The sequence below is a fragment of the Geotrypetes seraphini genome, chromosome 2, assembly GCF_902459505.1.
Source record: "Geotrypetes seraphini chromosome 2, aGeoSer1.1, whole genome shotgun sequence".
Lineage (NCBI taxonomy): Eukaryota > Metazoa > Chordata > Amphibia > Gymnophiona > Dermophiidae > Geotrypetes > Geotrypetes seraphini.
Genome location: NC_047085.1, coordinates 311,748,137 through 311,763,537, shown reverse-complemented (window position 1 = coordinate 311,763,537; position 15,401 = coordinate 311,748,137). Strand labels below are relative to the sequence as shown.

Here is a 15,401-nt window from a genome sequence, read left to right as displayed (position 1 = left end):
TAGATGTGCTCCGGAGGCCTACAATGTGGGCGTCCTGCTTCAGGGAGTTTTGGGGTTTTTTTTTACATGCATCTCAATTGGCTGCCCGATGGTAGTAGAACGTCTACCGTTGACTGCCAATGGGATGTGCATTTTCGAGAATCAGGCCCTTTGTATCTAATCTTTTTGGTTAAGATGAAACGAAAGCTCTGAGTCATGAATGGCAGACAGTACCTTTTTCGTCTTTGGCTGAGACCGAGTACCTGTATTATATGGTGGTTTAACATACTATCACTTAACCCTGTTGGGCATATGAAATTGTTTGAACTCCAGCCAAACTTGCAAAATGTAAACTTTCTATAAAATAGATAAATAAAAGTGACTTACATTTATTCTTTTATCAGCTATATTTAGTTGTGACTTTCTTGCAGTAAATTTGGCTGCTGGCACTTTACCTGCTTGAATGTTAGGTAGAATAACTTGTGGCCTGTGCAGCAAAATTAAGAGAATAGTTCATCCTCAGTTTAATGCTAAATTATTAGTTGACAGTTGGGCCCCCTGTTTAATACACATGCAATCCTTAGATGTGTTAATAGCTGTCTTATTATGGAATGATTCTCTCTGTGCCTCTCCATCAAGCCCAGTGTCCTGTTTCCAACAGTCCCAAGTACCTAGCAAGATCCCAAGTAGTAAAACAGATTTTATGCTGCTTATCATAGGAATAAGCAGTGGATTTCCTCAAACCATCTCAATAATGGCCTATGGACTTCCCTTTTAAGAATTTATCCAAACCTTTTTTAAACCCTGCTAAGAACAAACTTGTACTAACCTGACAAGAACTGAAGTGATAGTCATCAGTTCTTTCCACACATATTCTAGCTTACATTTTTGTTTGTGGCCAGGATACTGCAATTGTTCGGTAAGTTCAGGGACTGGGATCTTATGGATCTGTGTTTCTGAAGGTACAAATTAGGGAATTAGTGCAAGATTTTTTTTTTAATGCTTCTTTTGAATAAGTTGTAGCCTACACTTTTGTCAGACTTTAGAACCATAACTACAGAATGTAGTTCTTAATAAATTAGATTACTGTAACTCTCATTACTTTAGTCTCTCTGATTAAAGCCTTAGGCCACTTCAGGACACCGTAAATGCAGTTGCGCAGTTGATTATAGGTATATTGTGATTCCTTCATGTAACACCACAACTTATGTGCGTTGACTATCCATTGATCTGCTGGTAAAATTCAAAATTCTCCTTATGACACACAAGGCATTGCAACAAGATGCTCTTCATCATATTTCAAATGTTCTGAATATATACAAGCCAAACAGGCAGTGGTATAGCCATCCCACACTTTGAGCTCAGATCTCTTCTAGAACTGCAGTATTCATTTATCTTTGCTGGCAGGGATGCCGAAGCCCCGCTAGCCAAATAAATGGCACCCCAGCTGCTCCCCTCCTCCTTGCACTGCTTCCTTCATGCTGAAGTTGGTGGCATGCCTTCAGCCACCAGCATTGGGACTTCTCATGCATGTTATCCCGCTAGCGATGGGCTGTTGTGAGGTTGTGATTTGGTTTTCCTGCTCCTATGTGCTGTCAACATTTGAAGTATAATGAGAAAAGAGAAATTTTGAGAGGAGAGGGGGCCGTATCCAGTTGAAGCTCCTGAAGACAAGTTTAAGTTTCAAGTTTATTAGTTTTTTTTTTATATACCACCTATCAAGGTTATCTAAGCCAAGAGGCGAAACACAGAACTGTGTCAGGCTTGGATGTGTCAGCCAGGGTGGCAACTCATGACGGAAATGATATCTTGAAGCGCTGGAAAAAGTTTGATTGGCAACATTGTACTGAAGATCTTAACTAATTGGCTAACAGGAGAAGGACTATATTTATTGGGGAGATTTGTGGACATTTCATTAATTTTAGATGGACTGGGTCAAATGGGAGGGCTCTCAAGATGTTTGGTATGATGGATGTTTTATAGAGTGAATGTTAAATTGATGTGTTGTTTATGAGGTTGTGTGATATATTTATAAAGCATTTATATGATAATAAGAATAAAACAAAAATAAAAATTCAATAAAGATGGTGTAGTAGGTATAGCTTGTACTGTATGGTATAGATGCATGAGTATGTGAGAGAAGTCCCAGCATTAGCTGCTGAAGGCACACCAACTTCTGCATTAAGGAAGCAGCATGAGGAGAAAGGGAGTGGCTCAGGCACTGTATTTATTTGGATGGCAGGGCCTCGGCAGCTCCACCAGCAAAGGTATCTTTAGCATGCATGGGGGGTGGGGGAAGAGAGAAGGACGGAGGAATGCATTGCCCCTCCAGTCCACTCCTTATTTGGAGGGCTGGCTTTACCCTTGAAATCAGGTCATTAAGATCAGATCAGAAGGTGCTTTATTTGACTAGCCCTTCAGTAAGAAAGGTACACTATGAGGAGACATGTGGGTGTGCCTTTTCAATAATGAGCCCCAGGGAGTGGAATTAGTTGCCAGGTAAAATTAGATTATTTGCCGAAACTGACAAAGTTAAAAAAAGCTCAAATGTCATCTATTTGTTGTAGTGTTTGGTTCCAGTGATGATAAGAATGGCTTCATGAGGTCAGCAATTTAAAGTTACCTACTTAGGCATTCTGAAACAAAAAAAGTTGGTTGCAGCTTTAGTATGTTTTGTTTTTGTTACCGTTCTAAGTGTTTTTATTACATATGTGAATTTTATGACTGACTTGGACTCAGGTAGGATATAAATGCTTCAATAAATAAATGTAAAACTCTATTCCTGAAGTTGCTTCTAAAATTCTGACAAATTTCGCAAATCACTTCTAAAGTGTTCATTCAGTGTTCTAACTAGTGTTTTGTTTATGAACAGGAAAAGTTTTGGGATTGCCTTGAAGAGTTTTCTTCTAACATGATAATGTTCATTTTATCTATAAATAATTTTTTTCATTATTGTAGAGAATCACTTCACTGTCTCGAATTATAAGTTAGTTTGTATTTTAAAACAATAAATTTAAAAAAATGGTTGAATGACATATAACTTCATACAAAATAAACCATTCATATAGAATTAGTGAGCATAGCAAACAAGAAAACTTCAGATTATTAAGGGAGAAAAACCTCACCCCCTCTTTTATAAAACTGCGATAGCAGTTTCTAGCGCGGGGAGTTGTGCTGAATGACCCGCACTGCTCCCGATACTAGAAACTGCTATTGCAATTTCGTAAAAGGAGGCCTTAGTGTTGCTCAGAACAAGTGAAACTGATATACAATCAGAAGGGGCAAACACATCACGGGTTTAAAAAAACTCCCAATGCACATAGTCCAGAGAATAAACTCCAAAAAGAGAAACAAAAGCACTTATCTTAACAAACGAAGTCTTCAGATGCTGAAGTGCCTGAATGGCTTTAGGAATTCAAATGAAAATCCCAACAGCTAGTCATTACTCCAAGTAGAATGCCAATGCTGGGACTAGTGAGTAGCTGTTGGGAATTTCGTTTGAATTCCTAAAGCCATTCAGGCACTTCAGCATCTGAAGACTTTGTTTGTTAAGATAAGTGCTTTTGTTTCTCTTTTTGGAGTTTATTCTCTGGACTATGTGCATTGGGAGTATTTTTAAACCTATGAGGTACGTAGAGGACAAAGGGATTGAAGGGTACAGATAGGAGTAGAGGTAAAGTTATAGGGACAGGATTAGAGGTAAACTATAAAATTAGTCAGAGACCACTGTTTAGGCAGTGGTCTTGATGGGCCGCCGCGGGAGCGGACCGCTGGGCAGGATGGACCTCTGGTCTGCCCCAGCGGAGGCAACTTCTTATATTCTTATGATGTGTTTGCCCCTTCTGATTGTAAATCAGTGGTTGGTAGCCAGTGGTAGTTGGCCAACATAGCCTTTCACTTGTTCTGAGCAACACTGAGGTTTTTCTCCCTTAATAATCTGAAGTTTTTTTGTTTACTATGTTCACTACTTCTAGTTGAATGATTTATTTTGTATGGAGTTTCTATTTTAAACCATAACTTTAATGCAGCGTGTCAACATAATGAATCAAAGAGTTAGACATGTTGAAAAGCTTCCGCCTGGGGACAACAAAGAATGCTATAAGAGGCCAGATGGAGATCAGAAGGCCTGAGAATTATATCACTATTTTTTTTCTTTTCATTTGCTATATGAAAAGATGGGTGTGGCTAAATTACAGTTTCAGATACCATCCTGACATTTTATCAATAATGTTAAAATTCTGCTTTAACACCTTCCAATCTAGTAATGACATACTTATTTAGGATTTCATTTTGGAGATTATAAACAATTTGTACTCTAGTAGTGCATGCATGCAAGTCCTACAAATCCACCTTCAGGTTCCAAAGGCTAATTTCCTGTCTGGATCATCATCTCTGTGTGTTCTCTTAACTTTCTTGAAGGTGTCCTTGTGAAAACTATTCTGAAAAATATCACAGATGCTACAACACCTTCAAATCTGCAAAAATTGATTATCTATTCAGCAGTGAGTATTTTAGATTTCTTTAAATATTGAATTGCCATGCATATCAGAAATAGTTAAAGGTTATGGGGTAGGTTAACTAAACTGCATTTATTGATGCATTAGCAACAGATGGTAAAGCATAGTACAGTGGAACCTTGGTTTACGAGCATAATTCATTCCAGAAGAACACTCGTAAACCAAATTACTCTTATATCAAAGCGAGTTTCCCCATAGGAAGTAAGGGAAACTCGCTTGATTGGTTCCACCTCCCTCCTCCTCTGGCCACTGGCGCTACTCCACCCCACCACATCCCCAAAAGTGCCCCCCACCCCCGATGCCATTGGTGTGCTTCCAAATCCCCTCGCGAACCGACATCACCCCGCCCGCAAACGCCACCCCCCCCCGCGAACCGGCATCGCCCCCCCCTCGTGAACACTCCCCTCCATGCAAACCAGCATCCCCCGCCCACCCACCCAAACTGAAGGCTTACCCCCAATGTGGCACCGGCACGCAGAACCAACCCACAGGAAGTGCCAGTGCCCGAAGATCGTGCTGCTTACCGGACTGGGCCTTGAGCATCTGCGCATGCTCAAGGCCTTCTGGTTCTCATTCTCTATGAGAATCTCGGAGAGAGGCGGGAGCCAGAAGGCCTTGAGCATGCGCAGATGCTCAAGGCCCAGTCAGGGAAGAGGCAGGATCTTTGGGCACCAGCACTTCCTGTGGGTTGGTGCTGTGTGCCGGTGCCACATTGGGGGTAAGTCTTCAGTTTGGGCGGGGGATGATGGTTCGTGAGGGGAGGGCAAGCATTCGGGAGAGGAGAGCGATGCCAGTTCACGTGGGGGGTGGCATTTGCGGGCAAGGGAACTCGCAAATCGAGTCAATGCTCGGTTTGCGAGTCATGATTTGCAAAAATGTTTTGCTCGTCTTGCAAAACACTCGCAAACCGAGGCTTCACTGTATTATACTACATGACAGCATAAAGAGATAAAAATGAAGACATAATTTGTACCTAAAAATTATTACTCTATTCACCAAGGGCTCCTTTTACTAAGATGTGTTAGGGCCTTAACACGCGGAATAGCGCGTGCTAAATTGCCGCATGCGCTAGACCTTAACACCAGCATTGAACGTTATTCTAGATGTGCACCACGTGGTTTAGCGTGCAGTAATTTTGTGCGTGTGCTAAAAACGCTAGTACACCTTAGTAAAAGGAGCCCTAAATCATACATTAAATAGCGATTGCATTTTGTGAACCAAGATGTATTACTCAGTTTGGGCAGGTCATTATGTATTGATTGCATGCATTATAAAAGCCACTTGCTGACAGAAGATGTTTCATATATGAATTTTAGAAAGAGCTTGGGGGGGGAGGGGGTAAGGAGCAGATTTCTGCTTCCAGGGCTGATACTTAGTATTGCAACAGAAAGTGAAACGAAACAAAAATCCATACGAAAAAGGAGATTACCACTGAAAAATTGTTGGAAAGCGATGACCACAAATGCTCACAGTCTAAGCAACAAAGTTCATGATCTGCAAGCCCTGATGTTAGAGGCAGATCTAGATATTGTCGCTATCACAGAGACTTGGTTCAGTGAATCACATGGATGGGATGCAAAGATACCGGGATATAATCTTTTTAGGAAGGACAGAGATGGTCAAAAAGGTGGAGGAGTAGCTCTCTATGTAAAGATCAATATCCAAGCGACCGAAATGCAAGGGACCTGGGGAGAGGAAGAAGTGATATGGATCGCTCTGAAAAGAGAAGATGGAACTTCTATCTACGTGGGTGTAGTCTACAGACCTCCGATTCAATCGCAGCAAATTGATAAGGATCTGATTGTGGATATCCAAAAGTTTGGAAGGAAAGATGAGGTTCTGCTGTTGGGAGATTTCAACTTGCCGGCTGCGGACTGGAATGTTCCGTCTGCGAATCAGAAAGAAGTAGGGAGATTGTGGATGCCTTTCAAGAGGCTCTGCTCAGACAAATGGCAACGGAATCCACAAGGGAAAAAGCAATATTGGATCTGGTCCTCACAAATGGAGAGAGTATCTCTAATGTTCGAGTGGGTGCTCACCTGGGAAGTAGCGATCAAACGGTTTGGTTTGATATAATGACTAAAGTGGAGAGCGGCCGCACGCTACTTAAAGTCCTAGATTTCAAACGTATGGACTTTAATGCAATGGGAGAGTACCTGAAGAAAAAGCTGTTAGGATGGGAGGACATAAGAGAAGTGGAAAGACAGTGGTCTAAGCTGAAAGGAGCGATAAAAATGGCTACGGACCTTTATGTGAAGAAAATCAATAAAAACAAGAGAAAAAGGAAGCCGATATGGTTCTCCAAACTAGTGGCGGAGAACATAAAGGCAAAAGAGTTGGCGTTCGTGAAATATTAAAAAAAAAGAAAAAAAAGAAGAGGAGTGCAGAAAGGACTACAGGGTGAAACTGAAAGAAGCCAAGAGAGAGATACATCTGGCGAAAGCATAGGTGGAAGAACAAATGACTAAAAATGTAAAAAAAGGGAGACAAAAATTTTTTCAGATATATAAGTGAAAGGAGGAAGATGAAAAATGGAATTGCTAAACTAAAAGATGCTGGGAACCAATATGTGGAGAGTGATGAGGAAAAAGCAAATGTGCTAAACAAATACTTCTGTTCTGTGTTCACAGAAGAAAATCCTGGAGAAGGACCGAGATTATCTGGCAAAATTACACGAGAAAATGGAGTAGATTCTGCGCCGTTCACGGAGGAGAGTGTTTATGAGCAACTTGAAAAACTGAAGGTGGACAAAGCGATGGGACCAGAAGGGATCCATCCCAGGATACTAAGAGAGCTCAGAGAGGTTCTGGCGAGTCCTATTAAAGACTTGTTCAAAAAATCTCTGGAGATGGGAGTGATTCCTGGGGATTGGGGGAGAGCGGATGTGGTCCCTATTCATAAAAGTGGTCACAGGGATGAAGCAGGAAACTACAGGCCGGTGAGCCTCACTTCAGTTGTTGGAAAAATAATAGAAGTGTTGCTGAAAAAGGATAGTGTACTTCCTTGAATCTAATGGGTTACAGGATCCGAGGCAACATGGCTTTACAAAAGGTAAATCGTGCCAAATGAACCTGATTGAATTTTTTGATTGGGTGACCAGAAAGCTGGATCGAGGACATAATGCTAGATGTAATTTTCTTAGATTTCAGCAAAGCCTTGATTCAGTTCCTCATAGGAGGCTGTTGAACAAATTTGAAGGGCTGAAGTTAGAACCCAAAGTGGTGAACTGGGTTAGAAACTGGCTGTCGGACAGACGTCAGAGGGTGGTGGTTAATGGAAGTCGCTCGGAGGAAGGAAAGGTGAGTAGTGGAGTCCCTCAGGGTTCGGTGCTGGGGCCAATCCTTTTCAATTTGTTTGTGAGTGACATTGCTGAAGGGTTAGAAGGAAAAGTGTGCCTTTTTGCAGATGATACCAAGATTTGTAACAGAGTAGACACCAAAGAGGTAGTTGAAAATATGAAAAAGGATCTGCAAAAGTTAGAGGAATGGTCTAATGCCTGGCAACTAAAATTCAATGCAAAGAAATGCAGAGTAATGCATTTAATAATAATAATAATAATAATAACTTTATTTTTTGTATACCGCAATACCACAAATCAGTTTAATAATCGGAAGGAACCGTATATGCTGGGAGGAGAGAAGCCGAGATGCATGGACGGGGAGAGGGACCTTGGAGTCATAGTATCCGAAGATCTAAAGGCGAAAAAACAGTGTGACAAGGCAGTGGCTGCTGCCAGAAGGATGATGGGCTGTATAAAGAGAGGTGTAGCCAGTAGAAGGAAGAAGATGTTGATGCCCATGTACAGGTCATTGGTAAGGCCCCACTTGGAGTATTGTGTTCAGTTTTGGAGACCTTATCTGGCGAAGGACGTAAGAAGACTTGAAACGGTCCAGAGGAGGGCGACGAAAATGATAGGAGGCTTGTGCCAGAAGATGAATGAGTAGAGACTGGAAGCCCTGAATATGTATACCCTAGAGGAAAGGAGAGACATGGGAGATATGATTCAGACATTCAAATATTTGAAGGGTATTAACATAGAACATAATCTTTTCCAGAGAAAGGAAAATGGTAAAACCAGAGGACATAATTTGAGGTTGAGGGGTGGTAGATTCAGGGGCAATGTTAGGAAATTCTACTTTACGGAGAGGGTGGTGAGAGTAAAACTGTGACTGAGTTCAAAGAAGCGTGGGATGAACACAGAGGATCTAGAATCAGAAAATAATATTAAAAATTGAACTAAGGCCAGTACTGGGCAGACTTGCACGGTCTGTGTCTGTATATGGCCATTTGATGGAGGATGGGCTGAGGAGGACTTCAATGGCTGGGAGGGTGCAGATGGGCTGGAGTAGGTTTTAACGGAGATTTCGGCAGTAGGAACCTAAGCACAGTACTGGGTAGAAACATAAAAAAGTGACGGCAGAAAAGGGCCAAGGCTCATCAAGTTTGCCCACTCTATTGACCCTCCCTCGTTGCTACCCTATGATGACCCATCCCCTTAACTCTACCCTCCCAAAGATCTGACCTGGGCATCCCATCTGTTTTTAAAATCTGACTCGCTGCTGGCCTCGATCACCTGCCCTGGAAGCTCATTCCAATTGTCAATCACTCTTTTGGTGAAGAAACACTTCTTGGTGTCGCCATGAAACTTCCCGCCCCTGATTTTTAACGGTTGCCCTCTTGTGGTCGAGGGTCCCCAAAGAGAGGTGACCGGTAATATACTTAAATGTGACCGGTGACCAGTGATATACTTAAATGTCTCAATCATGTCTCCCCTCTCCCTATGTTCTTCGAGAGAGCATAGTCGCAATTTGTTTAGCCTTTCTCTGTACGGGAGATCCTTGAGCCCGGAGACCATCCTGGTGGCCATTCGCTGAACCGACTCAACTCTCAGTACATCTTTACGGTAATGTGGTCTCCAGAATTGCACCCAGTACTCCAGGTGAGGCCTCACCATGGTTCTGTACAGTGGCATTAGGACGTCGGGCTTCCGACTTAGAAAGCTCCTGCGGATACAACCTAGCATTTGCCTAGCCTTGGATGAAGCCTTCTCCACTTGATTGGCAGTTTTCATGTCTTCACTAATGATCACCCCTAAATCGCATTCCGCTCCAGTCCTAGCCAGGGTTTCTCCATTTAATGTGTATGTTCTGCATGGATTATTGTTGCCAAGGTGCATAACCTTGCATTTTTTAGCGTTGAAGCTTAGCTGCCAGATCGAGGACCAATGTTCCAATAAAAGCAGGTCCTACGTCATACAATTGGACAATTTGCTGTTGCTGTTGCTTACAATGTTACAGAGTTTGGCATCATCGGCGAATAACGTTATTTTTCCTTGAAGCCCTTGAGTCAGGTCTCCTATGAATATGTTGAAAAGGATTGGGCCCAAGATCGAGCCCTGCGGCACACCGCTGGTCATCTCCGACGTTTTAGAGAGGGTACCATTAACCACCACCCTCTGAAGTCTACCACTCAGCCAATCGCTGACCATGCTGTTAGTGTTTCACCTAATCCCAATGATTTCATCTTATTCAATAACCTGTGGTGGGTGACACTATCAAAAGCTTTACTGAAGTCCGAGTACACGTCGTCCAGGGACTCTCCCAAATCCAGTTTTCTTGTTACCCAGTCAAAGAAGCTGATAAGATTGGATTGGCAGGACCTACCCTTGGTGAATCCATGTTGGTGGGGATCGCGTAGATTCTCCTCGTCCAGAATCGTGTCCAATTTTCGTTTGATTAGTTTTTCCATGAGTTTACCATGGGAGGGTCGATGGTGTGGGCAGACTTGATGGGCTGTAGCCCTTATCTGCCGTCATCTTTCTATGTTTCTATGTTTCTATCGATGTGAGACTCACCGGTCTGTAATTTGCAGCTTCTGCTCTGCAACCCTTTTTGTGCAGAGGGACAACATTAGCTGATTTCCAGTCCAAGGGGACTCTACCTGCACTCAGGGACAGATTGAAGAGTGCGGCTAACGGTTCTGCTAGGACATCACACAGCTCTCTGAGTACTCTGAGGTGTAGATTGTCCGGTCCCATGGCTTTGTTCACCTCGAGTCTTGATAGTTCCTCATAGACGTCACCAGGTGCAAACTCGAAATTTCTAAACGGATCTTCCGAACATTCCTTTGCCTGTAACTGTGGGCTGGACCCCGGTGCTTCACGGGTGAAGACCGAGCAGAAGTATTTATTTAGTAGTTCGGCTTTATCTGAATCTGATTCTGCATAATTCCCGTCTGGTTTCCTAAGACGTACTATCCCATCAGTGTTTCTTTTTCTGTCACTAATGTACCTGAAGAAGGATTTGTCCCCCTTCTTGATGTTTTTTGCTAGGTTTACTTCAACTCGGTGCTTGGCCTCTCTGCCGCTTTGACAGCTGTAGATTTGGCCATGTATTCTATTTTAGCCTCCCTTGTCTCCGGCTTGTGGGCAGCCAGTGTGCAATCGCTGCATGCGCCTGGCCCTTCCTGGAGTTGTGGTGGCAGAAAATAATTAAATGGAGCTGGCGGGTGGCAGGGGGCGGTGGCGGACTGGGGGGAGGAGGAATCAGCAGCAGGTTGGCTTGGGGGCAGGCAGGTTTTGGCGCAGGACAGCTTCGGGGGAGGAAGGAGCTGGGACAAAGGCTGGAAGCTGGGGAGGGGCATGAACTCGGGACACAGAAGGAAGGGAAGGGACATTAATAGGACAGAAGGAAGGGAGGGGCATTAATAGGTAGGTAGTGAGGGGGAGGAGACATTAACTCAGGACACAGAAGGAAGGGAGGGCGCATTAATAGGAAAAACAGTAAATATGACCATTTTACACAAGGGAGGGAGGAAGGGGGCACTAACTTGGGACATAGGAAGGGAGGGAATAGAAAGTGACAATTGTTTGGCCTGAGTGTGTGAGTGAGAAGGAAAGAGATGGTGCACATGGGGAAAGGAAGAGGAAAATTGGGCATAGAGAGGAGTGAGGTAGAGATGCATAGGGACTAGAAAGATGAGAGGGAGAAATGTTGGATAAGGTGGTGGAGAGGAAACAGAGGGATAGATTGAAGGGGATGCAAGGGGGAGGAATGTTGGGCATAGTGATGGAGGGAGAGATATGGCATGGTACTGGAGAGGGGTGATAGAAGGAGAAATGGGCATGTGTCTGGTGGGCAGTGGTGAAAAATGCTACACAAGATCTGGGAAGATGAGAGAGAAAGAACAGTTGAACTCCTGGAGGGACAGAGAGAGATGTTGTTGGGGAATGGAATGAGGTCTGGAGGAAAGGATCCGTGCAGAAGGCAGAAAGAAAGAAATATTGGAAGCACAGTCAGAAGGAAGTTTAACAAGAAACTCATGAAATCTCCAGACAACAAAGGTAGGAAAAATTATTTTATTTTCAATTGAGTGATCAAAATGTGTCAGTTTTGAGAATTTATATCTGCTTAAAATGCATGCGGATTGTGAAAAATTGCAGGTGGACCTTAGGAAATTGAAGACGGCATTCAAATGGCAGATGAAATTTAATGTGGACAAATGCAAAATGATGCACATTGGGAAGAATAACCTGAATCACAGTTACCGGATACTAGAGTCCACCTTGGGGGTTAGCACCCAAGAAAAGGATCTGGGTATCATTGTAGACAATACGATGAAACCTTCTGCCCAATGTGTGGTGGCGGCCAAAAAAAGCAAACAGGATGCTAGGAATTATTAAAAAAGGGATGGTTAACAAGAATAAGAATGTCATAATACCCTGTATCGCTCCATGGTGCGACCTCATTTGGAGTATTGCGTTCAATTCTAGTCTCCTTATCTCAAGAAAGATATAGTGGCGCGAGAAAAGGTTCAAAGAGCGACCAAGATGATAAAGGGGATGGAACACCTCTCATATGAGGAAAGACTAAAACGGTTAGAGCTCTTCAGCTTGGAAATGAGACGGCTGAGGGGAGATATGATTGAAGTCTACAAATTCCTGAGTAGAGTAGAATGGGCACAAGTGGATCGATTGGGGACACTCAATGAAGTTACAGGGAAATACTCTTAAAACCAATAGGAGGAAAAAAATTTTCACTCAGAGAATAGTTAAGCTCTGGAACGCGTTGCCAGAGGATATAGTAAGAGTGGATAGCATAGCTGGTTTTAAGAGAGGTTTGTACAAGTTCCTGAAGTAAAAGTCCATAGTCTGTTATTGAGAAAGACATGGAGAAGCCACTGCTTGCCCTGTATTGGTAGCATGGAAAGCACAGTTACTTACCGTAACAGGTGTTATCCAGGGACAGCAGGCAGATATTCTTTACGCATGGGTGACGTCACCGACGGAGCCCACGGTACGGACCTTTTTACTAGAAAGTTCTAGTTGGCCGCACCGCGCGTGCGCGAGTGCCTTCCCGCCCGACGGAGGAGTGCGTGGTCCCCAGCTAGTATAAGCCAGCTAAGAAGCCAACCCGGGGAGGAGGGTGGGACGTAAGAATATCTGCCTGCTGTCCCTGGATAACACCTGTTACGGTAAGTAACTGTGCTTTATCCCAGGACAAGCAGGCAGCATATTCTTTACGCATGGGTGACCTCCAAGCTAACACAGAGGGAGGAGGGATGGTTGGCCATTATGAAAATAAATTCTGAAGTACAGATTGGCCGAAGTGCCCATCCTGTCTGGAGAAAGCATCCAGACAGTAGTGAGTAGTGAATGTGTGAACTGAGGACCAGGTGGCCGCCTTGCAGATTTCCTCAATGGGTGTGGAACGGAGGAAAGCAACAGAAGCGGCCATAGCTCTTACCCTGTGGGCCGTGACAGCACCGTCTAGTGACAGACCGGCCCGAGCGTAACAGAACGCGATGCAAGCTGCAAGCCAGTTGGATAGCGTCCGTTTAGAGACCGGTCGACCCAAACGATTCGGGTCGAAGGTCAGGAAGAGCTGAGGGGACAAGCGGTGAGCCCTTGTACGATCGAGATAGTAAGCCAGGGCACGCTTGCAGTCAAGACTGTGCAATGCCTGTTCTCCGGGATGTGAATGAGGTTTCGGGAAGAACACAGGCAAAACAATGGACTGGTTGAGGTGAAAGGCTGAGACCACCTTTGGAAGGAACTTTGGATGGGTGCGCAGAACCACCTTGTCATGGTGAAAAATAGTGAACGGTGGATCGGCAACCAGTGCATGAAGCTCACTAACCCTCCTGGCAGAGGTGATGGCAATGAGGAAAAGAACCTTCCATGTCAGAAATTTGAGCGAAGTTGTGGCAAGTGGCTCAAAGGGAGGTTTCATGAGGGCAGACAAAACCACATTCAGGTCCCAGACGACCGGAGGAGGCTTCAGAGGTGGTTTGATGTTGAAGAGGCCCCTCATGAATCGGGAAACCAGAGGGTGAGCCGTGAGAGGTTTTCCTAGGACAGGCTCATGAAATGCAGTGATGGCACTGAGATGGACTCTGATTGAGGTAGACTTGAGGCCTGCGTTGGACAGGGAGAGTAAGTAGTCCAGAACAGTTTCCACCGCTAAGGAGGTGGGATTGTGATGATGACGGAGGCACCAAGAGGAGAACCTGGTCCACTTCTGATGGTAACATTGGAGGGTGGCCGGTTTCCTGGAGGCGTCCAAAATGAGACGGACAGGCTGAGACAGATTTCCTGAAGAGGTCAGCCCGAGAGAAACCAAGCTGTCAGGTGGAGGGAAGACAGATTGGGATGTAGTAGAGACTGATGTTGCTGTGTAAGTAGAGTAGGAAACACAGGTAGAGGAATGGGCTCCCTGGAGCTGAGTTGAAGTAGAAGGGAGAACCAGTGTTGACGAGGCCACCGGGGAGCTATGAGGATCATGGTGGCTCCGTCCCTGCGGAGTTTGGATAAAGTCCGCAACATCAGAGGTAGAGGAGGAAAGGCATAGAGGAACCGATCCGTCCAGTCGAGAAGGAATGCATCCGGGGCCAGACGATGAGGAGAGAAGAGTCTGGAGCAGAACTGGGGCAGCTGATGGTTGTGAGGAGCTGCGAATAGGTCCATCTGCGGAGTGCCCCAGCGAGCAAAGATGGAGTGGAGCGTGGGAGGATCCAAAGTCCACTCGTGAGGTTGAAGGATGCGGCTGAGATTGTCGGCCAGGGAGTTCTGTTCGCCCTGGATGTAGACAGCCTTGAGGAAGAGACTGCGGGCCGTGGCCCAGGTCCAAATGCGAAGAGCCTCCTGACAAAGGAGGCGAGATCCGGTGCCGCCCTGTTTGTTGATGTAGTACATGGCAACTTGGTTGTCCGTGCACAGAAGCAGAACCTGAGGGCAAAGAAGGTGCTGGAAGGCCTTGAGAGCATAGAACATGGCTCGTAGTTCCAGGAAATTGATGTGATGGAGACGCTCCTGCGGGGTCCAAAGACCTTGGGTGCGTAGGTCTCCCAGGTGAGCTCCCCATGCATAAGGGGAGGCATCCGTGGTGATGATCATGGAATGCGGGGGCAGATGAAAAAGAAGGCCCCTGGAAAGATTTGAGGAGTCCAACCACCATTGTAGAGATCGCTGAAGAGACGATGTCACAGAGATGGGATGAGAAAGAAGATTCGAGGTCTGTGACCACTGGTTGGCCAGAGTCCATTGAGGTGTTCTGAGGTGGAGTCGTGCCAGGGGAAGCACATGTACCGTCGAGGCCATGTGGCCCAGGAGGACCATCATTTGTCTGGCAGAAATGGAGTGATGAAGGAGCACCTGACGACACAGGCGGAGCAGAGTTCGCTGACGATCGGAGGGGAGAAACGCCCTCATTAGTGTGGTGTCGAGAACCGCTCCGATGAACTGAAGTCGCTGTGTGGGAAACAGATGCGACTTGGGGTAGTTGATCTCGAACCCCAGAAGATGGAGGAGAGAGATGGTATGATGAGTGGCTTGTAGCACAAGTGGAGACGTAGGTGCTTTCACTAACCAATCGTCCAAGTAGGGAAACACCTGGAGGTTGTGAGACC

General features: G+C 45.0%; 1 protein-coding gene across 5 annotated transcripts in view; it reads left to right on the top strand.

Moving 5' to 3' along the window:
- The window catches only part of ACP3 (acid phosphatase 3), a 124,543-nt gene that overhangs the window by 76,834 nt on the left and 32,308 nt on the right, over window positions 1-15,401 (top strand). For all 5 annotated transcript variants that reach the window (XM_033929994.1, XM_033929991.1, XM_033929990.1 and 2 more), the window contains exon 8: window positions 4,399-4,481. In XM_033929994.1, coding sequence (XP_033785885.1) covers window positions 4,399-4,481 — 83 coding nt within the window. The remainder of the gene's footprint in view (window positions 1-4,398; window positions 4,482-15,401) is intronic.